Source organism: Columba livia, chromosome 16 (assembly GCF_036013475.1).
Source record: "Columba livia isolate bColLiv1 breed racing homer chromosome 16, bColLiv1.pat.W.v2, whole genome shotgun sequence".
NCBI classification, from domain to species: domain Eukaryota; kingdom Metazoa; phylum Chordata; class Aves; order Columbiformes; family Columbidae; genus Columba; species Columba livia.
The window spans coordinates 11741693-11768284 of record NC_088617.1 but is presented as its reverse complement, the minus strand read 5'-3'; the positions used below and the strand labels follow the sequence as shown (position 1 = coordinate 11768284).

General features: G+C 41.0%; 1 protein-coding gene and 1 long non-coding RNA gene across 11 annotated transcripts in view; one reads left to right on the top strand and one right to left on the bottom strand.

Moving 5' to 3' along the window:
* Positions 1 to 8169, bottom strand: part of BCAS1 (brain enriched myelin associated protein 1) — a 46498-nt gene extending 38329 nt beyond the window's left edge. For 3 of the 10 annotated variants that reach the window (XM_021283749.2, XM_065032500.1, XM_065032499.1), the window contains exons 1-4: positions 8021 to 8147; positions 7362 to 7391; positions 2791 to 2864; positions 2598 to 2679 (exon numbers count right to left, since the gene is read on the bottom strand). In XM_021283749.2, the coding sequence (XP_021139424.2) occupies positions 2598 to 2679; positions 2791 to 2859 (151 nt within the window). In that variant the 5' untranslated portion in view covers positions 2860 to 2864; positions 7362 to 7391; positions 8021 to 8147. Of the gene's footprint in view, positions 1 to 2597; positions 2680 to 2790; positions 2865 to 7361; positions 7420 to 8020 lie in introns of all 10 variants that reach the window. The other 7 variants (XM_065032495.1, XM_065032497.1, XM_065032493.1 and 4 more) reach the window with 7 other exon arrangements.
* A 7443-nt stretch (positions 8170 to 15612) lies between these two features.
* LOC135575589 (uncharacterized) lies at positions 15613 to 24296 on the top strand. The gene is made up of 4 exons (XR_010466639.1): positions 15613 to 15838; positions 17887 to 17963; positions 20061 to 20657; positions 22574 to 24296. It is a non-coding gene; the product is annotated as an uncharacterized LOC135575589 (long non-coding RNA).
* The last annotated feature ends 2296 nt before the right edge of the window (positions 24297 to 26592 follow it).

The window sequence follows — 26592 nt, the reverse complement described above, 5'->3', positions numbered from 1 at the left end:
TGCTGGCAAGTAGCAGAATCTCCTGAATCAGATCTATCCCCTGGAACAAAGGAGTTGCGTCTTAATGGAACCTTTCTTTCTCGTGCAATCTTTCTGTTTGTGAGCATTATTAAGCTGGTCACTGGTTTAAGGATTTGCATATAACTACCAAATACAATCATAACTTTTTTCCATTTTGTCCTGGTACATTTCTATTCCGTGTAGAGCAAGTCTTGGATATATAGCTGTTAGTTACAGCCCTTTTCCCTTTGCCTGTTGTCCACCAAGTACTTGTGTTGCTTGAAGTTCTAAAACGCGACTTGGAAAAGACAGGATCAAACCCGCCATTGTTTTACTTGCAAAGCAACATGCCATGAAATAGCAATAAGGGCACCACTACTATTTAAATGGCATTACAGGAGAGGAAGGTGGGTGCCAGCACTGTGCAATGTCTGCATTGCCGGTCAGGGGCAGGAAAGGCAAGTCATGGAAAGAATCCCCAAGCCCACACATCTGTCAGCCTGTGTGAGCAGAAGCAGCAAATGTAGGGAACCAGCCACCAATCTGCTGAGCCAGATGTGAAGCAGATGGTGACAGGGCTCTTCCAAATAACGTTACTTCCTCTGGCCATATTAAGTTAACTCTCTGGATTCTTTTTTTCATTATATTAGCAGATCTAGATTTCATAGACTCATTTATCAACTATACCATTTAATGCACAGCACATGGTCAGATCACTGGCAATCACAGAAATGCAAACTAACAAGACAAAGACCACAAACATACATCTAACACTATAAATAAAATCCTCTTGCTCCACTTGCCTTTTTGCAGCTCTTTTGTCTTCTGCAGAAGTGCCACTTTCTGACTGTAGAATAGCTTACAGTACTATTTCTTGCATTATTTCATTTTAGAAATAGTATCAGCTACATTTTTATATAGGAACAGTATCTATTGCCAGACAACACTTGCACTTTTATTTCACAAAGACCTTGATTACATTACAGAAAACAGTGAGATTTCAGTGGTATTTAAATAGTTAATGATTTTCACATTATTAATGTTTAAAAAGCAGTTAAGATATGAGTAATATCAACATAGGGCAGTCCAATTTTTCAACTTGCTACTTAAACTGACTTAGTAATTACATTAATTAGGTTATCCATTTAAGTAAAACAATACCATATGTTCCATTTTATATGTTAAGAGCAAAATGTACACATATTTTCTAGGTCTTCAGACAGTGTAAATCATCTGGCTTATATTTACTTCCCAGAACTCTTCTAGTTTACACCAGCAGAAACACACAGCTACAGGCTTTTATTTTCTAGTAGGCAACCATTTAAACCGACTTATTATAGCTATATGGTATTAGGAAATTAGCCATGGAACAGAAATTCTGAACTGTAATCAATACCATCTGCATATTTCCATACCAGTCTGATTATTTTCGTCTAAGCTTAGATTTTTCAACTAGATACCAAAGGCTGAAAGGATTCACTTAACAATGAATAATAAAGTAATATTTTATTTCCTTACAGAGACTGGAGATACATATTTTTTAAAAACTTGTATTCTGAAAACAGAAAGAAATCCAGTGTAAGGAAAACACTGGTAAAATTAACATGGCTGAACACATAGAGAAGAAAAACTGAAGCAACACTGCTCTAAATGAGGAGCACTGCCCAGGAAGGCTCCAAAGCCAACAAGAGGTGGAAGGAGAAATTAATGAGGTGCCAAAAGGTGAGGAGAGAGATACACATCTGGATGAGCCTAATTGCCCATGAATATGTGGCGATAACTTTTCAAAACTTCTTGGAGGAAAATTTTTAGTGCTCAGGCTATTTAGTTCACACCAGAGTTTCAAGATGCAGCTCTGCAGTGGGGCTCAGCTGCTGCCAGCACCTGGGGAGCCCGGGGTCCAGCCTGCCACTGCTATCACAAACTTGGTTACTGTCCTCAAACACCACCTGCTGATGCTGGCAGCAGGGATGCCATCACATTATTTAAAGACAACCTGCTCTCCCAACACACAAACTGCTGTGTTATTCTGTTCTGCAAACCCACATTTCCTTATGTTCACCACAAACACAGAACTTCACTGATCCTTGTGTTGGTTCCATTGCTGCATTATACCCCTTTCAAAAGCCCAGATTTGTGCTCCTTGCAGCAATGATTCCTCCAAAGCTTGTCACAGGTACTATTTGTACCAGAGCCTAAACAGAGGTGGTTTATCTCAGGACACTCTGATACTTGGGTAGCAACCTGAAAGGGACCAGTGCCAAACCACTCCTGCCCTATAACTTCACACTAACCAAAAGCTTCAGTCTAATAAACCACTTTTTGTGGACGAGATGCAGATCAAAATTCCTAGAACAATTAATCAAATAGCTTCCAGAGGACATTGGGAATATTTTCTTATTTTATTCTTTGTTATCTTTAAACTTTCCAGCTTCTGAGAAACCACATGCATTGATTTGCAAGTAAGAGCTGAAACGTGGCTTTATCTTTTAATTTGAGACCACACACCAATATTTATTGTTGCTCCAACATAAACTTCTCTCTGCCTGTCTGGTGGCAAAAGAGGCATAAACATGCTCCCCTTTCCCCATACATACCTTCACCATTCATCACAGGAGAATGAGGCTGAACAAATGCCACAGATCCATTTTTGATATTATCTGGAGATTCTGATAGAGCCTGAAATAGCAAATAATAGAGTTCTTAGGATAGGATACATTATGAGTTTTAAAAAGTAGTGATAGCAACAAGTAATAGCTAAGGAAGATGAGACAGACAGCTCTCGCTTACCTGATAGCTCTTTACTGTGCATGTATTGTCTTCTTCAGCTTCCTCTGGGGCACTCATTGTATTCCCCATAGTTCCTGTAAGATGGAGTGAAAAAGAAACTAACTCACCCTTTCTCATTAATATGAATTTACTGCCAAATTCAAATTAAGAGACATCCAGTGGTGACAGACTTTGGCAGGCTGTTCAAATTCCTAAAAAGCCCCACCTGCTCCCCAGGCCACACCAACCAGTCTTACTCAAACCCAATTATGTGTAGGGGCTCACAGCTGCTTGCTAAAAACGGTACGACATAACAGCCTTTTCTTGTTTGTTGAGGAAAACTGGATGCAATCATACCTGTGTCGTTCATTAGGACTCAATAGGTAGTAACATGGAGTTAGGGGCAGAATAAAGTGAAAAAGACCAAAATATATGAACTTTGTAGGGTTTTATATTTTGGTTTGTTTTTCATTTTTGAAAAAATGTGATAGAAAAGAGGCAGCATGTAAAGAAATAATACATGTAAACTCTGAAAATCAGGCTCCATATGTCCTGCAGTTATGTATAGCAAATCCTCTGGGGAAAATTCTCACCTGTGGAAGTATTTGGCCTCCTCTAGACACCTTCACTGGTCAGCTATGGCTCACAGATGTACCAGAGCTACCTTTCCTTGGCTAGTTCAAGCACTGCCAAGACTGTAGCTGCAACAAGTCAGAGGCAACATGAACCAGCCACCCCAGTGTTCACCCGTGCTCCTGGATGTGGTTTTTGAGCATCTTGTGTTGTCACAGGTTCACACCCAAGCTACTCAGCTTAAAACGCTTTTCCTGTGTTCATACCTACTGGAGTCACAGCTCTGACTACAATCCAGGCATAATCTTAGCTAGTTAATTACTATTAGCCCGTTAGATAATTCAACACTTAGTGAAACTGTTTTGATTTCTTTAAACTTTGTTTTAGGAGCAATGTATTTGATTCAATTTTATCCTCTTTCCTATGTACAAGTACACATAATAATTTTCTTTTTTCCTTTTCCATTTTCTTTCCCTTTTCCCCTTCCTTTTCCTAACTCATGTCCATTAGAATTTCAACGGGAGAACTGGGGGCAGCTCTCCTTTCAGCCCCCAGCCCTGTGGATCTGCTTCCATTTGCTGTTTACAGAGCTCGAGCTGCTTGTGGTTTTTTGCTAACCCAAACCTACAAACCCTCGCTGTACAGGGATGGTCCAGATCTGGTTCCTATTTTATGCTGCATCCTAGATGATGTGAAATCCAAGCTGAGCCTCTGGTTATTGTTCTCTAAGTGCCTGATGCTGTGCTGGACACCCAACGGCCCCCACTGATGCTGAAACACAAACTGTAGTTGTGCGCTGCTGAGAATCACTGTATAGAGAGTGGCTGTAGGACTCAGCCTTGATTTCAGAGTGCAGAGTTATTTTACAGGGATTTTATCTTCTCAGCTGATATTTCCACTATAAATCAGAACTTCTGATTTACAGTGGAAAACAGCCAATGTTTCCCCATGGATGTACAATGGCCTCTTGTCCTTGCTATGTAATTCTGTTTCCTAGCAACTCTAAGTATTATCCTATTGGAAGAGAAGAAAACAAGATTCAAATCCTGCTGCTTAGTCTTGATGGTAAATTTAGTATCTGGTTGAATCTAGAGGATTTACTTTTATTTTCCATTCACAAAGCTGCCTGGTTTATGCCAGGAGACAACTTAAGCAAAGGACAGAATATTTGCAGGTTACGTGCTTCTTTTTTCATATGTCCTGTAAAATCAGTATATATCTTAGGGGAGTGAGAGAAGCAAATTCGTTTTTTAAAAAATTTTATTTTATTTTGACCATGATTTTCATCTTGATTCTCAATTATTCCTGTTGATGCAGCTCTACTCATGTCAAGTAAGTTATCTTTAACTGATACAGAGCAGAGATCACAGGCTCTGATCTCTGGCATATTTTACTCTAGGAGAGAATATCCATTTTCTGCAATCAAGATGATAATTCTCACTGAAATAAGACACACACAGTAGTCACGTAGAAATTTTAGAGATTTTCACTCACCAGACCCCTCTCTCTCATAGAAAGCTGGATAAGACTTGGAGGCTATTTTTGCTAAAAAATGGGACAAACTTTCAGCATAACCCCCTCAGCATGTGATCCCGAAACACCGAGCACAGTTTGCCAGCATGCACATACATGTCTTGAGACTTTTTCTCTCCTTGCAACAATAAGTGATTATTGTGTTGCACTGATTTTAACATTGCATGAAGAGTATGATAGCTGCACTTTTGGTGTGCTCTGGGGCTAAGTGGCTACTGAGGGAAGGTGACAAAGCTCAGTCAGTAGTACAGCCTCACAGTCCTGGCCCAGATCCTGTAGTAAAATCGGGAGGATCTCTCTATATGTATGTTCTCCTGCCCTATTTTACAGAAAAAATGAAAGGTCGCTGCCACCTATAGACAAAACTGAGAATCAGCAGAAGTGATTATTGCATGTATGATACACATACAAAATAGCATCAAATAGGCAGAGTCTCAAGTTGCTGAGCGAGTAATTTCACAGCTATTCACTTCTGCCATCACAAGTAGAAATCGTTGCTGCAGAGGCTGTTGTGTCTGATTGCATCCATATGTGTCTCTAGGTTTGTATAAACGAGCAACTCCAGCTCGGTCATTAACATGACATGGTTTTGTTTTTCCCAAAGTGCTCAGGACTCTAGTTTATATGAACAAATCAATTTTTCTCTCATTTGAGACATGTTCTCTGGAAGGTAAAATTATTAAATATAGAGACAAGGAGGTTTTTGGAAAAATAAGGAGGTCCCACAAGTCTCTCATTTGGAGTCGTCTTTCATCAATAAATTTATAGAGACCACCTTTTTGATCATGGGCTGCCAAAAGCTAATCATCAAGCCCTATTTCGGCCCCCAGCTAAAGTTCTGAGTCAAGCAAACGGATTTTCAAAAGCTGCTGAGGACTTTCAGTGTCCAGTGACTTGCCTGAGAACCACAAATCCTGGGAAGCTCTCAGGATCTGGCCATGGGCTGGTGGGCAGAATCAGACATTGTCAGGCACTGAGGATCTCTGTCCAGCTGGGAACCCCACAGCATCTCTTTGGATGCTGACTTGGTCTCTTCATTGGGTCTTTTTGGTATGTCCCAGTTATTAACCGTGGCTATTAATTAGTGGTACAACCACCAGGCGGGACCTATTTGTACCCTTTGTTCTACATCTGAAAGCACAAAGCTGGTCTCTGTAGTAAGGTGTGAGTATGAAGCAAACCTTCACCTGACGCGGGAGGAGTTGCTGATAAAAATGTCTATTTTATGAGAGGTTTGACAACATTTACAGAGACAACAGAATTTCTGAGGACCGAGAGGGGAAAAGAGATGGGGAAAAGAGATGATCCTCATGCAAGAAATTAGAAGAAAACCCTTAGAAGTTGAGAGGAACTGTAGTAAGCTAATTTTCATCCTTAGGCTTATTTCTAGATACAGCTATTTCAATTAGGTTTCAAGGATATTATCCTTGTGGGGGGCTCATTCAGACCAGCTGGAATGCAGCCTGACTGGTTTAAAAAGGAACATAAACTACCAGCCTCCAGATCAGACACAGCTCTGAAACAGCTCTTTTCCCAAATTATACTTCACTGCTTCTATTGTGATGCAGAAAATAATCCAAGAGAGAAGTTGTATTTTTTAGGTTTTTTTTTTTATGAACTGTAGTGTGCCCTGAGCATGAGCTCAAGTCTTGGTAAACTCCTTTTTCTCTCACTCTAAAAAATCATTGTTTTGGTCCTGTCAGAGTGGTAAAAGCTTTGAAAACTACAAGAGAAAATTAGAACAAAATCTGTGATCTGTTGTGTACTTTGGCTAAAGAAAGACAAGTCTGACCTTTCCAATGTATTGACCAACCCAGAATATTACAATTGCACTTGTCACAGTGTCTGTTAATATAAAAAGTACACAATTAATTCCTCACTAAAACTTGCCATATGTTGTACTTAAATATCAGAAAAAGTAATCAGCTTTACTTAGTTCCCTTTACATCTCATTTCCTTATAGATATGTTCACTCTGCAAGTGGCGGGGAAAGACTTAAGTAAAGTCGCTTATATTTCAGAGGCAGAGGAAAGACCTAGCATGCACTGATTCATGCAAAAGGCAGCCAGCCTTGTGGCCACAGGGCAAGAGCTCGATTCTCTTTACTCTGTTTCCCCGAAACTAAGACCTACCCTGAAAATAAGCCCTAGCATGATTTTTCACAAGTTTTGAGGATGCTCGAAATATAAGCCCTACTCCAAAAATAAGCCCTAGTTACAGTTCATAAAAAAGTCAATTTAAATAGTGTCCAGGCAGCTACATAAAAAAAGTAGTAAGTTTCAGAGAAAAAATTCATATAAGACCCTGTCTAATTTTTGGGGAGACAGGGTAGTATGTCCTTGTCCCTTATCCTGCCTCTTGGAGAAGATGTGAACATGGGGGCATGTCCGTCGGTGTCCAGTTAGAAAGGTGGAAGCTCCCGCTCTGATTCATGTGTAGCCAAGGAAAGACTCATAAAAGGATAAGATTTTAGAAAGTATCCTTACCTTCTTTAAGTGCAGCTCTGAATTGCTCTCCTGCAGAAAGAGATAACTCAGATACGTGCTGGGTATGATAAAACCAAGAGAGAAATGCATCAGAGCATTGTTAGTGGCCAGAGGGGAGAAATGGACACATGATAGACAGTGGTGAGAAGGAAGGGTCAAGATGACTCACCCCTAGCAAACAAGAGACACCCAAGAATAATTTGAATAGCAACCTGGCAGCTGGCCGTGCACCCAGGACACGCGGAATTACAGTCCTTAAGGCACTAAGAACAGTTTTTAAGACAATTCTTTCAGCCACTTTGCATTGTAGGAAAATGTGAAACACAAAATGATCCGAACATTCACACCCTGGGCTTTCAGGGAGGGAACAGTTCAACAATGCCACAAAGGGGAACAATTCCAACCGCGCTGGTAGAAATTCTCTGCCAGAAAGTTGATCTTTTTATTCTTCTGTCTTTTGCAGAAAAAGCCAGTGCATTGAAAGGGAAAATTTACACCAGGTACTTTAAAGCCTGAACAAAATCAGCCAAGCACTTGTAGGAGCTCCAAGATAATTTAGCAGGAGAGTACATGAAGACTCTACTCGAGCGTGGGACAGCAGAGGAAGAGTGAGAGCAAAACCCAAGAAAAGCCAAACCGAGGGCAGCAGTAGGAGTTACCTGGGGGAGGTTGATCGGGCCACCCAGCACCCCTGGAAGCCGGAGCTGGTCAGGGTGAGGTGCTGCTCACCCAGCCCTGGTGGCTCTGCCACGTCCCTGCCCCTGTCCCTGCCACTGCCTCCCGTCATCAGCCCAGGGAGTGCTCGCAAACACTGGGTGCAAACACAGAGGGGTGGAGTAGTCCACCTCCCGTCCCTTCTTGAAATATTTTCTGTCTGGCCACCCAAACCTGCTCAAATACACACTTAACTTTGTGGCTTTGGGGCAGCCCGATACCGACGTTCTGTTGTTGGAAATTGCAACATTTTGCTGAACACCTAAAAATCCTTCCAAATACAGATTTTTCTCCACAATGGCAGCAAAAAATGCATTTAACCACGTGTCTGTTTGCTGTACTCTAAGTGGCTCTTAATATCTTTCCACAATGTGCAAACTGTTTATATTTTACACCTATTGTCACAATTTACTGCTCCCTTATGTGAGTCACTAAGCCCACGCTCAGACTTGGGGTGTCTGGAGCAGGAAAAGGCTTTTTGTTCTGAGTTTTCACAATACCTCTGCCAATAAAACTTGGTTTCAGGTATTGGAGTTCCCACAGGTTGTCATAATACCAACAAAAAATTCCTTATTTTATAGTTTGAGAACGCGATAGCGAAGAGTTGTGAAAGGTTCACACGGGGCAACACAAATCTCCTTTGGATGCTGCAGAGACTGTGCTGTGAACCTGTGTTAACCTGGACAAACAGAGGTTGTTGTGACATGCTCTGAAGTGCCTTTCTCTCAAGTCCGATCCCTGAATTTTGGCAACTGAGTTGGATACCTGCAGCCAGGCAATGTGAATACTCTCAGTATGCCCGTGTGTCTTTCCACAGGATCAAGACCATTCATGTTGAGATCAAAGCCGTTTCTCCCTCCCCTCGTCCTCGTAGTTCATCCTTCTCTGACCTGGTTTGGCAGCACTTGAACAACAGAAAGAACTACAGCAAATATCAGAGGAAATATCTTTCTGCTGTGACTCCTCCAACATCAGTGCAATTATCCTGAGAGCTAATTCGATGTGCAGTCATTGAGATGCTCTTTTGATTACCCTGGTGTAACCTTATTAAATTAGAGAGATCAGAGCGGGGTTTATAACAATTTAATTTTTCCCAGTTATGTGATCCTAATGGCCAATTATTCATCCATTCTTTGAGGCATATTTCAGCTCTGGTTTTATTATTCTTTTACTGCTATTTCAAAGACATCCCCTGTATTCATCAAGGACAAACCAGAGGTGCACACAGTGAGTTTTGTTTGCCTCATGCTTGGGAATTATTTATCTGAGTGGTAATGGAGGGAGGACATGGGGCACAGAGGAGGATCCTCCCCAACGCAGAGGAAACTGTGTGCTTCTTTCATGATTCAGTGACCAAAATGCATTTTTTTTCTATCCAAAATCTATACTGAAACTGTCACAAAAAAAAATCTTTCTCCCCTGCAGGAAATGCTCAGCTTGTGCATCTGACAGCTGCATAAAACTTCCTGTTAATTAACGGCACAGAGCTCCCAACAATTATATATGATTAGCCAGCTTCTTTTAGTACTGTCCAGAATGAGAGCAAACACCATTCAAATATTGACAATTGAAGACTAGATTAATATTGGTCTATATTTGCATCTCCTTTTGCTATTTGAAGTCTTGAAAGGCACTGACATTAATTTAAGGTGAGGACTTCCATCTGGCTGTCAAGGTTTATTTAGCAGAGCAGGAGGGATGAGCAGCAATACACCATTAGCAACACTAGAGAGAGCTGAGAGAAGGAACCTGCAGGAGAACAGCCGAGGAAAAAAAAATAGGCACAAACCCAGTCAAATTCTGACAGTTTCAGGCGAAATACAAACAAAGCTTTGACTCAGCCTTTCCCATTTCAGTCCCAAGAGGATGGATGAAGTGAGTCATGGACTTTCTTCTGCTCTTTGATGAGGGAGGAACAGCCCAAAATTTGCATTGCTTAATTTACCACAGGTGTCAAGGGGGGAGAGCTGTAGGAGCCACTTGAATCCCAGAGCCAACCCCTGGTAGGACCCACCTGGTGGCGGTACCCAGGCAGGTTTGGACTGACTGCCCAAGGGGTGACACACCAGCCTCCAGGGTCTGCAGGGTTTGTCCTGAACTGAGTAACAGCTGCAAACAAGGATGAATTGTGAAATAAAAGATGCTCACTTATGGTGAAAAATTCCAAGTTCATTGAGTTCAGTTTCTTTCCTATCCAAGAAGATTGTGGAAAGGGTAAATTTGATACATTTCTGCCTTCTTTGGTCAGAGAAGCAGGCTGGTGTACAAGGAATCCAGAAGGGCTGCAAATCTGAAATAGGTGATTTGGTTCTAGCCAGCCCTGGAAGGAAGCAGACACCAAAGTAAAGGGAGTTGGTGATGTTAAGTCGTTTCTCATAGAAGCTCAAAAAATCTCTCAGGAGCTATATGGCCATCTCCCTTTCCACCATTCTGTGGTTTCAGCTTAATCTGAACATCCAAACCACTTTTAATATCATCTGAACATCCCAGTGGGAATTTTCCCCAATGAAAATGCCAATCAGACACATCACACCAGCAACACAAACATCCCCATCTTTTGGAGAGCAGGTGCTGTTTGGAAGCAGACAAAGAAAAGCACATCTGAACTCATGTGCCTCCAAAGCTGAAACGCCTGACTCAGAGTTACAGGGAAAACTGTTTCTGCTTAACTTTTAAGCTTTATTGGATCTGGCTTTCTTACAGTTAGTGATTCCTAGTGATTACCGAAGAGTTATGTTTTCAGCAAGTAGGTTTTCCCCACTGTCTCTTACGGAGTCCACATTAATTGTGGAATCTGTCTTGTATTTAGCCAACGCGGTTTGAATGGGTAATGAAAAGGAGAGAATAATTGCTTCAGCACAGGCAGCTCCAGGGAAGAGGAATCACCAGTAATTATTACCATGTTCCACATACTTCTCAGCAGAGACCACGAGCTGTAGCCTGGCTTTCTGTGGTCTCACTCTGAAATAACTCCCCCTATCCTCATGGAATCCGTCCAGATTCATGCTAATGCGAAGGCAGAATTTGGCTCACGCACTTCAGCTGAAACACCATGCTGAATGAGAAACATTTGCTTGTGCTGCTTACCAGAAAGAGCCCAAACATGATTTTTTTTTTCAAACTCTATATTGCAACCTCTAGTTTCTCCAGATGCTGACTGCGGTTCACACTGTTGATGTAGGAAGGGAACTGGTAATATGTTATTGTCTCCCTTCCCTCATCACTATTTTTTTAAAGAGAGAAAGAGAATCACAAAATATATACCAGCTATTTCTTCATGTGGGAGCTTCTAGAGCAGATAAAAGGTTACTGTGTCAGGATTGAAACAGAGAGTTATTGTACACATAGGGCCTTAGCGAGTGGGACGGGCATTTGAACCACAATTATTCTCCTTTATGAGCATTTTATGTTTCCATCAAATATGCACTGATGATAACAATACTATGTTAAATATTTCACTTCATTAATACAGCTTCTGCAAAGGCTGGGTCATGACTTTTACCAGCTGTCACAGCTTCGATGCCTGCTGGCTGTACTTTCCCCCCATCAGTCCATCACCCTTCCCAAGCCTGAAATATAAAATGTGAGGGGCTTGGCTTACTAAAAGAAAAAGTAGGGGGAAAAACAGCTTATAGTAGACTATGTATTTCATTCTTAATTTCAGTGAGAAACTAACCCGGTCACAATCAGCATGAACCTGCAGCAGCATTAGCAGTAAGAGGAGTAATTATCTTTGCATCATGTCTATGATGCTTTTCTGTCCTGAGCAGGAGACAGGCGAGAGGTTAAGCTTGTCCCTGGCTGAGCTGGGGATAAGTGCTGGCTTTAGGCAGAGGGCACATCCCCACAGTCAGGTTTTGGGTCAGCAGATGCCTGGTGCTGATGGCCACGCAGGTGAGGTGGTGTCAGCCGTCCCACCCTCTGTCCTGGTGTTGATTTCAAACCTGTGCTTCCCCACCAGCTGCCCTCATGGCTTTGGGTTGAGGAAAATGGCCAGTTCTTATTTTCTTTTCCTGTCTTTGGACTTCTCCCAGTAAAACAATATTGTTTGGCCTCTTAGATACCTTGTTTTGATGCTTCATGCTCACAGGGTATGATCTTGGAAAACTCTATGGACAACTCTGGTTGTGAATTCCTAGAGCTGGCATGGTGTGCAGAGTCAACGCTCCTCTTCAGCACAGGAGATATCCCTTGGGTCACTGCGGGATTAGAACAGCTGGAGCCAATTTTTCTTCCTGGAAAAATATGATTTGCTAAACTTGTGTCAAGTGAAAACGTAAGCATGGATAGCCCTCAACTTTAGGACACTGAAGGTATAAAAGCTTTAAATTGTTAAGGAAAAGCTAATTTCAGTGAATTGCTGTGAAGTATAAGAATATTATATAATTTTATTGCTACCACTGGAGATGAGCTTCCATTGAAATATCAGATATGACCTCTGCCCCTTTCCCTTTCTGAAAATATAATCGCAGCACTTCAGTTGAACTCCCTGACCCTGCCAAATTACTCAGCAAGTTCTTGATTGTTACAGGCTCAAGCTTGATTTCAGGATAGCTCCCAGATTTCAACAGAGCGAGCCTGTCCTTCAGCACAGCTCCACAGACATCAGTGATATTGCACCAGCAGATTAGCTCAGCAGCTGGGCTTATTGGAACTAGCTCATTATACAGACGCATGACCAAAATGAGATTCCTGTGGATTCCGGATTATTAACACCCTATTTTCTCTCATTATATATCTCTAGCCAATATTATCCAAATTCCTATTGTGTCACAAAATCTTGCATGTCTACAAATCAACATTGAGGAAACACCATAAAACAATCCAGGTGATAGCTGAATGAGTAATGCTCACAAAAGTAAGCAAATTATAGATCAGATAAACAAAGCCTAGAAGCAATTGTGGGTTGGGTGACAGCACCTATCAGTCTTGTTAGTGCAGGGTGATTGCACTTTGCCTTTGGGCACGGTGCCAAAGGGAATGCCTTCCGGGTGGAAAAGCATGTCTCCTGCCTAGCTTTGGTGCTGCCTCGGGTTGAGACTACGTAGTGAACTCCTCCGCTAGTTTAATCCTCCAGCGGGGAGGTGCAATGTGAGCAGCAAGGATCTGGGCACAGCTGATTGTGAGAAATGTGAGTTAGCCACACCTCCTGTGGCAATAAACATGAACTGATACCTGGAAATGGTGGAAATGTCTTGAGCAACAACACCATGTACAATGAATCAGTCCATGTGAGCTCAAGATAAGACATTCTCCCACCTTCCCATGAATCCCAATGTGTACCTGGCTGCACCAAGGGGCTCGTATTGATAATTAGGGCTAAGGAAAGATATAACTGCATGGAAGCAAGTGTACTTAAAAACCCCCACAGCAGCACAGAGTGGGTTGTTGCCAGAGAATTTCAGCTTAATAAGAACTATACAAAGGTAGACGTGAGATGGTGTGGTCAATAGACAGTGACCCTGAATTTACACGAGTCGATTCCTCTCTCATTTCTTGCCCGCACAGTCACTCAGCTTTCACTGAGGCTGGTCCCAGATGGGGCTGTTTGCAGAGCTGGGAGCTAGTGTGAGCCGGCATCCAGCCCTGCCGCTGCTGGTGACCAAACTGGGTGGCCCCGTGCTGTGTCCCACACAGACCAGAGGTCCCTTCGTGGCTCCCAAGGAGCCTTGATGTGTGTGTTCCCTCCATACAGAGGGAATACATGTGCCGGGACGTGGCCCTGGCAGCCATCCTGCACAGCACGCTCCCTCAGGAGACCCAAAACCCTTCCAGAAGATTCCTGGTATTTCCCCATTTTACAATATGAAGTAGGCAGTCCAGCTTGAAATTATCCAGTTAGGAGGATTTCCTTACATATCTCAAAAGCATGAAATACAGAGTGGAAACATGTGACTCATCTACCAATTTCTTTTTCCCCAACCTGCCTTTTGTAGGAATAGCTTAAGGGCAAGACATGTGTAAGAGATTTTGTTGACAACTGTCTCTTACTGCTTCTAATAAAGACTCAAGTATATGTCTTCTCACTCCATGATTCATTTAAATCCAGTCCTCCTCTGATAACCATGAATCACCCAACTTTTCCTCCAATACTTCAGCATGAGTTCTTTTAATATTTCTTTTTCTCTCAAACTCTAGTTCATTTAAAAAGTTCTTCCTGGACCTTTCTCTGCTTTGACAATTTGGAAATTATGAAATAGACTAAATGCATAAATGTCACCTTAATTCCAAAGAGATCACAAAGTTAGCTTGTTTTTGCAAATGCAGCTTGATATATATTTAAAAGCCTTCTCCATACTTACATTAGAAGTCAAATGATGAATTTGCTATTTGCTGCTTGTGCCTATTGGCATTGATTGTATGCTACTTTTGTTCTTCCCCATAGGTCTTCACATCAAATCATGTTTTTTATTTTGTCTTGTTGGGTTTTTTTTTTGTTCTTGTTAGGTCTGTTTTGTTGTTGTTGTTGTTTCTTTTATTTTTTTTTTAATATTGTGAACTTTATCCTCTAAACCGCTTCTTCATATGCTCTTTACAGCAGTGCAAGAAATGGTGCTTGCTCTCCACATACTTGTTTTCTTGCTAATTCAATAAAACAAAAGTTTCTCTTGAACAACGTGAGCCATCGTCAGGTGAGTCAGGGCTAGTGAGAAATCGTGCGAATTAAACAAAACCAGCTCTAAAGCTAGGTTTTCTATAGCTCTATTGTTCCTTGTGCACAGAGGTTCTCTAATTTTTGAATTCTGGGTATTTACAAGCTAGGATGGCTCTCTAAAAGAGAGCTAAGCTTTCACCTAGGATTTCTGCTGAGAAATAGGCAAGAAAAAATTAATTCTTCACTAACTAATATCTCTTCCACTACAGAGACTTAAGCATCTTCCTGTTAGTAAGCTTCTCCAGATGTTAGTAAGCATATCTACTTAGGGAAGTTGATAACCTTTGGCATCTCTTTTCACATCTATAAGAGGGCTGTTACCTGCTTTGCACCATTTATACCTCTCTGCTCAATTATTCTATCTCCTTTAGTCACACATTAAGATTGAACAGGGTAGGAAACAATGTGGGCTGGTGTTTATAAGGCAGAAAGTGCAGGGAAATGGAAACCCAGAACTGTGGTTTGGAGGAACTACAGCACTAAAAATTGTAACTTCTCTAAGCAGCATGTTTGAAAGACTAGACTTTTATATATATATATATACATACAAACAAAGAATAAGAGCACAGATCAGGCTGTTGCTGCTACCGACAAAATTCATTCATATATAGAGGCTAATTCACCCTATAAATTTTATTTTGAAACTATAATCAAATCATTGAACTAACTACACTACTTTTGTAGTGGTGTAGGTTTCTTGTATTTTGTTTGTTTGTTTGTTTGTTTCAGTTATGAGTTAGAGAGATGATGGCAACTATAATGCATGAGACAGCAAAAAATATATATAAAACCCCACAACTCCCATACAATTCTGAAACATAAAAATGGGGATGAATTAATCCTGCTGGAAACATTTTCCCAATTATGACAGCAAAACTGGGGAGAGGTGTGTCCCAGAGCTCAGGGACTTTGCTGCCTGTGTCAGGCAGCCTGACGGCAGATGGCAGCCTTAAATCGTGCAGGATGTGCACTATTTTAGACCAAGAGGCAGCAAGGAAACAGTCCCTGGGATTCAAAAGGCAGCATCCACTGGAGAGGGTTTGGCGTCTGACACCCACTTTGGAGCTGAACCCTGGAGCTGCGTGACCCCCCTGCCCTTCCTAAAGAGGTAAAACCACCCCTGGGTGCTGATGCTTTGGGTTACAGATGCTCATTTCTGCATCTGAGTGGTTCCACCTGCTCAGTGCTATTGTGAATGGTCAGAGATGCTCCCGCTAAGATAAAATGCCTTCAGAGAGCAACGTCTTCCATTTGGGGTATTAGACTAAAAGATGGGAATCCCTTTCTCTCTCTGCATAGTTCTGTCATGCGTTCACAGGTGACTTGTCAACATCTAACACTTAACAATGAGCACTGCAGTTCAGTGAGTGAAAAAATTACTCAGAGATGACTGAAAATGAAAATATTTCTCCAGAAAGTGAAAAAGAAATCCTCAAATGAGCTAGATCATTGGGAAAACTTTATTTGATCAGAAAGTATGTGTTACATAACCCACTCTAATTTGTTTAAAAACAGATGTTAAGGATTTACAAAGTGAAAACAAAACTTCTGAATTTATTGGAATATTTTTACCTACTCTTTTTTCTTGCCAAAATTGTTCACATGATTTAGGTAGTTTCATCCATATCTAAGAACAATTTCCCTCTCACCTTATTTTCCAATGGAAGAATTACTTGCTGAAAATAGTTTGTCTTAATCCTTACTAAACACAGGATGATTTTGGCTAGACGCTCACACTTAGTACCCTTTTGCCTGTGTAACCTTACCTGAATCACTTTGTATTCATCTATTTACAAATTGGCTGAGCCCACACACTGCAGCACAAGACCTGAGCGTTTGAGCCAGACAAAAGGTCATTCTCTATTATATCTCCATTGAGATGACAGATGTGTAACTCTCGCACTTGTTGGTACTTACAGAAAGAATGCCCCCCGGTCAATGGGAGCCTGTTGTCTGGCAATGCGGCTGTTACTGTTAATTTTGGAAATGGATTTGAGAAAACACATGCCTGGCCAGTTACAAGTGAACGATGTAGGCAGCTGGAAGGAGTGCGGTCTCACTGAATTACAAATGAGGATTCTCGGGGCCAAAACTCTCACTTGAGCTGCACGTTGGCATTTCTCTTTTGCTCTGAAAGCTGGTGCAAGATGCAGGCAGATGACTGACAGGGAGGATCTGATCAGAGGAGTACGTTGAACAGCATAAGAAAGAGAGATTTGTGAAAGGCGAAGTTAAGGAAGCAATATCTGGGGAAAGAATGGAAAATTGGCAATCAGCATTTCTCATTGATGTTGTCTGCTGCAACAGTGACTCATCGGGGAGTGCCTGGAACGCTGTGTCTGGTTTGCATTTCACTTTCCCCATCAGTCTCACTAGTAAGGTCAGCTGCACAGCACCATAGCTAGCGTTTCTTATGGACTTGGGTTTTTTTGGATTTAATCATTAAAGCAATACATCAGATATACATAGGTGTGTTGTCATTTGTCTCCTTTATATCCCTGATAAACTGCAGAGTTTATCAGTTTGGTAAATGCTGTGCCTCCTGCCACTCCTTTCTCCTTCATGACTTCACACCTTGCACTTTTAGGTTTGGCATCTCCTTTTTTTCAAATGCTGATATGTTGGTGAACACAGTGACTATTACAAATGGCAAAGGTTGAACCACAGCACGTGTGAAGCTGAGATTTCAGAAACCTCCAAAGGAGATTCGCTGACACATGAAAAATAATTATCCAGGGTAACAATGGCTAATGCTGGTGTGCTTTTGACGTAGTCTTAAATTAAATGTTTTAGGGTTTAGAACAATCTCTTACTAGAGATTAAGAGAACCCTAATAAGGAACAATGTGTTTGGCACCTAGCTAAATCCATCTTTCTCATGCCTTGGTTTGAAGGTCTTGGAGCACTCCTGGAGGCAGCAGGATCATTGATTGACCAAAAGTCTCACATGAAATAGTAATTCCAATGATTCAATAGTCTGATTGTTCAATAATTTAGATAGCACCTAGGTAATTATAAGAAAGAAGAACATTCCTAGCAACAAGCCTTTTTCTTTTATATTATTTCCACCAAATGAGAGTATTGTATCCACCAAAAAGTTCCGTTGTTTCAGCAAGCTTCAGTTGTGTCCATTATTTGGTATTTTCTTTCAATCCAGGTTCAAGTTCCCAAAGGACATTACAGTGACTACAATCCGAGCATGTGGACTTCTGGTCTTCTCAGTTCATCCTGCAGGTATGACTTCAGCAGTTTGCCTTTCCAAACCTGTTTGGTCTGGTTCGTAGTTGTCCGCTGTGTTTATCTTTGCACAATTGTTTTGCAGTCAGTTTATGAATTCTGGACTAGAAAGAACCCAGCGCCTCAAGAGAAGTCCTGTTAAAACCACCAAATTTTTCCCAAGCCAGTACAACTTGCATAATTTCCCCAGCAGAAACCAGCTTTCAGCCATACGCCCTCCTTGACACCAAGCTAAAGGCCAACTGAAATGTCAAACCTGGGATTATTTGAAACAGAGATTTGGACTGTCTGGGAGTTTGGCAGTTTACCTTACCATGGGGTTTTTACTCATTTGGCAATGGATATGGAGTAGTCTGAAAATTAGTTTGCTTAATCTGTCCTCAAACCTGAGTGTCAGCAAGGGACTGACGTTCAGAACATAATTTACACAACTATAATATTTCTGACATCTGTGTCCTACAACTCCTATTGCCAGAAAACAAGCCATTCCTTGCCTTGCCCTCTCCTCACTGACAGCAGGTGTCATGAGGGAATCAGTCTCATTTTTAAGTTTATGAACATTTCTGTTACTCTAAATGGGGTACTCTCATGCAGTCTCACGCCTTGTAGCTCTCCACATGTACTTCCAGCCACCTCCTCCCTCCTGCAAGGGAATTTTCGATCCGTTCTCTTTTCCTTTCAACCAAGGACAAACTTGGCCCGTTAACTGTACACATATGAGTATGTTTGTACAGCTCAAATTGGAAATGACATTTCTACTATTTAACTGCCTACCCTGAAAAAGACTCATCTTTTTAAGCACTCTGGTTTTTCTTTGTGCCTCTAAAATGCACACTGTTTCCCTTGTGTTATTAAAATAGACAAACTGTGGTGACTGTGGTGACTGAACAGAGAATTTGGCTGCAAAAGAGCTGTTCTTATGACATACTCATGGTCAGGATTGTTTTTTAGCATCTGTATTAGAACCATAAGTCATAGCTGTGAAAATAATATGTAGACATTATCAGGTCAAGGACATACACATATATCCTTAAAGAAAATTAGGTAGACTCCACAGCATGTTATAATTTTAATGGTCTTTTAAATAATGAAATAAAACCAAAACCCAGGAGAAGCTAAGACCTTTCCTGGAGACTTGGCTAATTAAGAGTAACTTGAACATTTCTTTAACTGGCTATCAAATTTCTCTCTTTAGCATAACTAGACAGGACACAAATGTGCCAGCTGTTACGATCAACTTGTTGGGCAGCCATAGTATTTCTTATTCTAGCTTTATTCCTTTGTTCTTCTTTTGAACAAAATGTCCAATTTAGGCATGAGAAACTCTCTGAAGATGCATCTACCTTCCTGTCTTGTCCAGCCATGGCCCCACTGTGTGTAAGTCGTGACATGACTCAGGTTGTCTCTCTAGCCACGACTGGCTGTGTGGTCTCAACTCGTCGCATTCTAAAGTTAGCTTCTTTTTGGATCAAGGTTTTCTGTTGTTAAATTTGTTTCCTGGGGTCATAGAGTCCATGCTGACATTTTCAGGTGGGGTTAATGATTTAATGTGACTCATATGTCAGTGCTAACTCATTCAGGTCTCATAACAAACCAAATCAATGACTCAGGAAGCCTTTTTATCGTTGTATTTAGATGATGTGTGCTTACAGTGCCCAAGAGTTTTAAAAGAAAGAGAAGTAATATATATTTGTCAGGTTTTTTGTCCCTACTATCTCTTCTCAACTTTGTGAAGTGATTAGATTAGATAGCCCTTATCAGAAGTAGACCACATCTCCCAGAAAACACCAGGTTATAGCCTCCCTGCTGCTGATAATAGGTTGGGTTTAGAGAGGACATAGTGGTTAATGGTTTTGCAGTTAGCATGTGACTTCAGCCAGAGGGTACAGACAAGTAAGAAGAGAAAGGGGATCTGTGTATCATGTGGCACCGTCAGGGCTACTGAGTGCAAAAGACAGAATTGTTTCAAGACTCATCTAAACATGTTCAAACCCAACAGAAAGGAACCCACCAATTTTAGTAACCTTTGGAAACCATCTTTAATGTGCATTAAGATAAATATGAACATTATTGAAATACTATTTCATTTTGCAGGTGATGGTGTGAACAACCTTGGCACTCAGATTTGTGCTCAAAGAAGAATGGCCCCCAGCTTAGATGTATGTGTGCATCCCGGGTACATGCTGGGATGAGACCTTTTGACAACTCTTTTCACCCTGCTCCTGATTTTCCTGGGGTTTTTAGAAGACCAAGGACATGTAGTGAGCAATCCAGACACTTTAGATATGAACTTGATTAGTCTGTAAAGTGCAGGCCTCAAAGATGCAGCAAGGTTAATCATGGTTGAAGAAATGCTGATACAAGCTTATGCAGCAGAAAAATGAGGAAGAAAGGCAAGTGTACGTGGCTGAAGCCAGTCTGAAAAAGCAGGATGCCATGGGGGAATCTAGTGCTCGCAGACAAAGAGGACTGAGCTAGCGGAAACGGTTTAAGGACGCACGAACAGCTCATTAATAGTGCATGCAACCAATCAGATTTTAGCTATCGCATAATAAGGGAGTAAATAGTGTATATAAGTCTGATGATTCTGCTAATAAAGTGACTACTGTCTGATCATATTGATCGTGTGACTAGTCCGTGACTTCGGCGTCGACAAGCTATGGTACAAAAAGGAGCCAAAGGATATTCCAGGTAAATGTAGTCACCACCTGCCAACAAAAATGACTAGTTCCACTGGAGAAGCATTTATTCAATAGGATACCTTAAAGTATATTCTTTTCTTCATTTCTGTGCATTTTCTGTGCATAACCAAAGGCTATTGAATGCTGCAACTTGACACTGAAAGCTTTCTTAGCAGTCTTTTTTTTTTTTAACAATTGCAAACAAGAACTTGGTTATGAAGCATTGAACTGAATTAATTTTCAAAATGGCACTGAGCAGGGATTATGGTAGATATAATGGACCCATGTCACTGTCCCTGTTGATTTGTCAGAGGCAGTATAAATAGAGGCTGGGTTTTTTGACACAAGTAATGAATGAGCTTGAAACATCGAATCATAATTGACACCACATTGGAAAGGTATGGACAGAGCGCTGGGTTGCTCATAAAATGGGACATCTTCAGCACATATCAGTAATAGCTTAAATATCATACTATGTAAGCCTTTGTCATGCTGGTGAGAGATAGACACCTCTTATTTTTTAGAAAAATTTTCGTTGGCAATTCCAAGATCATCTTTATTGTATTTTTGGATCCTGCAATTTCATATTAACACACTTCAGAAGAGTGATCTTGATATTTACCTAAATCTGGATTTTTAACAGTTATACATAACTGGTAGGAAGTACCACACATACCATTAGTTTGTATAATATTTAAACGAGGTCAGTGTGCAATGAACTCTTCAGGTAACGGAGTGCAGTAGACAATTATTGCCTGACACTTCAGTTTTCTATTTGGATAATTTGACCTTTTAATTGAGCACTTAACCTGAAAGTTTACACAGTTTGGGGCCACTTTCAGGGAAAATAAACCCCCTCTATTATATATATTCTCCTCTAAATTTCTAACTGAAAGGAAAATAATTTAAAAATGTAAGAGTTTTCACTTAGCTGACGACTCGTGTTAAAGCTCACAGGAAAAATACAGGGGTGTTTTTCACCTCAAGCAGTAGCGCCCATATTTTCCATCAGGGCAGAGTGGGTCACGTACTCCCATCAGAGCTGGGATGGGCTGCACTCTTTGGCCTTTCCCTTATCGCATAAGGGATTCCTGCCATATATTTGTTCTGCACGCACATAGTAGACCCAGCATGGGGCAGGTTTGCTGTGCATACATGACATGACTATATTTTGTGTTTTCCCAAAAACTTGATGCTTTCCTGGAAGCACTGGATTCACCATGGTTGTGCAGTTAATTCACTCAGCAAATTCTTTAGGACGCACTGGGAAAAGTCTTGAGGTGGCAGCAGCCAGGACTGGGCTGTGGCTGCTGACCCTACAATCCAGCCTGTTTGCAACCTGCTCCCTGTGCATTCCCAAACTGCCCGCAAGAAAAGGTGTTTCCAAGACCGGGCTGAGTACTCTTTTAATTGTCTTGATGGTTTAGATACTGCCTGCAAGTTGCAGGCTGAGTTGCATACCAAAGGATAGAGACTGGTTATAAATGAGAAGTCTGCTGAAAACATTGTTTGCTTAGAAAAGCCACATCTTGATTAAATAAAAAATAAAAATTCTTTGTGTACTTTCTGCAGCAGGTAGTTAATTTTACAGTTCTTATGGGCTACCCAGCTGGTAAAATGGGTTGTAACACTTCCAAGGAACTAGGATGGGGTGGGTTCTGAAGTTTCAAATTCCAATGGTCTTTTTTCCACCCTTAATAGTGTTTAATAAAAGATAAAGGATGAGAAGCAAACTGTTTTCCTTTAGATCAATGATTGCTGAAAGCAAGGGCAGTGCTCTTACTCATAAGCAAGCGTGGTAATCCCAGCAAACTCAGTCATCCATTCTCAGATCATACAGTTCATTGCTGGTAAGAAGGAGGGACAAACTTTTGCAGTGAGTTCCTATAAGCTCATTTTCTTTTTCTATTATCTGTTTTCTAACAGGTTATCCAAGAAAACAAAAGAAAACCCTGACTAGACTTTTCCACACCACTGACTACCCAAAGCTTTTGTTGGCTGCTACAAATCTGGACTTGGAAGACTTTGTGCAACATATAGATAGAACGGGTGGTGTGGAGAATAACTGAAAACACAAAACCACACTCAGGGTTTAGGGTATGGAATTTAGGATACTTCTGCTTTGGGTGAGAGAGAGAGTCAAAGACAAAGAAGTTTGACACAGAACCAGTCCTAGCAGAAAGTTTTCAGTAAAATGTAAGGAATTCAGGAAGAAATCATTGCTGGAGATAATTTTTATAACAGTTCTCAGAAGATTGACATGGCAAAGGAAAAACAGTGGTAATGAAGATTTTAATGTCTTTGTTGCCAGTTAGACTCTGAATATTTTTAGTATCTTCTGTGCAATAAGAAAGTCATCTTGATGCATCTCAATGGACCAGATATCCACAATTGTTCTCATTGGCAGTTCTAACTAAAAAACCCAAGCAATTAACACGCAAAACTCACGTCAGTGTCTCACCTAGAACAAGACCATTCAGGTAAAGGCTAATGGAGCTTTAATGATGTCTATCTAGAAAACTGAAATGGTCATTTCCAGCACAGCCAGCCATATCCTTTTTACTAGCAAAACCAGGAAAGTAATGTTGTGAGTCTGGGATACTGTATGTTGTCATAAGATGGAGGTATACAATTAATGGAGACATAAGCTTTAAAGTAAATGTAAAGAATCTTGTGGAGAAACATAGTAACTTGAACCTCCTCCTGCTGGGGCTAGTGACAATGACCATATCCATTTCCTTGTACTTGGTTGGTTTTCTTTAATAATAAACCACCAACTAAGTCATAAGTGGTAAACAGAGAAAATGGCTAAAAATCACTTTTCAAAGAATATCACATAGTTGTATTCCTGTTTTTGCATATCCCTAACAAATAACCTGCACTGACTTTCGCAGTGAGTCAGGGTCCTCTGGCCTGGCTCAGAACAGGCAGGGGCTGCTCATCAGTCCTTGGAGTGAGGGTTAAATCATCTGCTGCCTAACTGATCAGAGCCAGAGGAGTTCACATGAGCTAGCAAAGGAAAGTCATAATCTCTATATATTTATTATACTTTCAGGCAACTCATTCTGCCTCCAGCCTAGCCCCAGGACACAGCAACCCAAAACCTTGTGCTCCCACTATTCTGATTGTAAGAGCTTTTTCACCTTTACCCAAGGAATGGTATCTGTGTGCTCTGAACTGATAAGAGCTGGTGGAAATCTTGCTCTGAGAGTGCCCGTGAGAAGGAATGTTTAACTTCTAAGAGCAGGGAAGAGCAACCAGTTATTCCTTGTGTTTTTATTATTTGTGTCTTAATCCTGTCCAGTTTGGAAAGTATAAAAACAAAGGATACTTTGTTTTATGTGGATACTTTTCTTATGTGAACATAAATATGGATTAATACCTCTAACCTTACAGAAAAATAGGAGGTGTAGAGAGATCAAAAGGAGGGGAAATCCACATGGGCCTAGAAAAATGTTAACATTTTTTACAAATAAACATAATGTGTAGTTGGATGATCAAAGTTGCTGGATTAGTTCAAATATTATTCTTGGAACAGAGTAGCAAACACTCCATTGCTGTTTCTCACTTAACCTTATAAATAAAACCTTGTAAATATCATTAGACATTCAAGTGTCATATATTGCTCTGAAATAAATGCAGCTCTCCTGGCCTGGTTTTCCTACTTGTTTTGCTCCTTTCTTCTGTGTTCAGATGGCTACAATGTGCTGGGTACCCACACGCTGGCACTAATTCCCACTTGCTGCATCATAACCCATGGTGGCATTTTTGGTTTATACACATGACCCACATTACCTTTGTGCAATAAGGCACCTTGAAATCATCCAATCTTTTATTGCCCCTGGAATCATGACTCTTGCTTGCTTTTCAGACTCAAACCAGCCCTTAACATGCTGATATTAAGGGGTCTGAGAGAGAAGTGCAGCTGAGACCTGTGAGCCTGCATCTGCCACTTGTCCCCTCATCTCTGGTCCCTGGGACACATCCTCTGACAGCTCCATGCTGCTCATGCATCAAGAGATGGGTTGAAGCTGAAAACCTGTGTCAATTTGGCCCCAGCTACATGTCCAGGCTGTGGCCTCTTGGTCACCAGCCAGGGGACAGTTTGTCACCCAGAGCAGCCAACCCCGGGTTGTGCTGTGCGGCGACTGCTCCTTCCTGCCCAGCCACCCTGGCACTGCCCTCAATGGCTTTTTAAGTGGGTACCGAGTCATAAAGTTCACAGAAGCAGAATGCAAAGGAGTAGGAATGTATTATCACACACTGTGAGACTGCTTACTTATTAAACCCTTTTCCTATTAATAGTAAAAAACCACCAAAAGGTTAAGAATGCAAGTTCAGCCAGTGCGTTTTTCAACTGAATGATGCCAAAAATAGACACAGAAAGTCCAATCCTGATAAAACTTTAATCTTTTTTTAATAAAAAACACATACTATACTAACTCCGTGAGCCCTCGAGGCACTGATCCCTGATACTCATTCACTTGTTCTTCAGAAGCTATGGAACAAATATTGTGTTAAAAAAAAACAGGTGAGCATCATTTCCTTTATTTGTAATCTCTCTTACCATGGTATTTCTAAGTTAATAGATATCAAATTATTTTTTTTTCTACTTCTCAGCTTGTGAAATGAAGTTCAAGGGTGTTTAAATGGATTTTATTAACTATAGTCAAAATGAAGACAAAGCAACCATTATGTCAATTCTGAACTAAATAAAGTATTAGATTTCAGTTTCAATGTCATGAAGCTGGTGATATGAATCCTTTGACTGCAGTGATCGCTAGTTTGGCATGCGCTGATGTAGCTGAGAACCTACCTGTTCCAGACGATATTCTGCTTAGGACTTAAGCCTACATTTCTTGCACACTTCCCAACATACAATAAAGTTGACAAATATTTTCAGCATTCAAGAAAGACAGTATTGAACACTGCAGTGTATAAACACTAACAAAAAAATTACCCTCTATGTCTGAAGAACAGTTCACCATAAGCATGGTGGAAACAACAGCAAATGAAGGAAATAGAAATTGCCACAAAACTCTCAAGCCAATTAGAAAAGCACAATTAAGTAGCAAATTGTTCACATAAGGGAAATTCTTCCTCCAGCTGGAGCTCAAAGCAGCTGCAGAAAATGTTTTGGAGATGACATTGGCAGACATATCTTCCTTCAGGTCTTCCTTCACCGTTGACTCTGAGGTTGGCTCATTTGGTAGAAGAGTTTTGAAATGAGCTTCTGAGGACAAAAGAATTCAGCAGGTGACAATAAGCAGTGTCACAGGTCATTTTAGGAAAACATTTAGCACAAGTCAAGCCAGTTTAGTGAAGAAGTCCTACTAAATGTGGGCATTTTTGCTGGAGAGGAAATGTGCCAAGCTCGTTCAACCCAGCCTTATCACATGGACATTGTAAAGGATCTGCCACCTGTATCACTAACAACATCATGATAAGATCAAAATTAAAAATACAATGAAAATACAGTTTCAAGTCTCATGGCTTTTCCATGCATCTGAGATGCACAGGTCATTGGCGGGATTTCCAGTCAGAAGCCTGTATCTCCATAAGAATCTGTGACAGACTTTCACCCAGTAATTCACCCACTACGGCACCCTCTGTGTTTATCCCATTGTAGGCCATCTGAAAGGATTTCACCTCAACGGCAATATTTACACATGGAGTCAAGCCTCTTTGCTCTTAAAATTCAGTCAACTATTGGATCATCAGTAATAGTCCTCCCACAACTGATTCATTATTATCTGAACTTTCAGGGATTAACAATGGAGTAGTTAAACGCCCTCATTCTGGGATGTGCTGAATAGCACAAATCTTTGCTGTAAGAGCTGCTCCAGGTCCCTCCAAACACACTCCTGATCAATTTTTCTCCATGCCCTTCTATGAGAAGAAACAGTGACAAAACCAAAAAGCAGGAAGGGCCCAGAAGAAAGGAG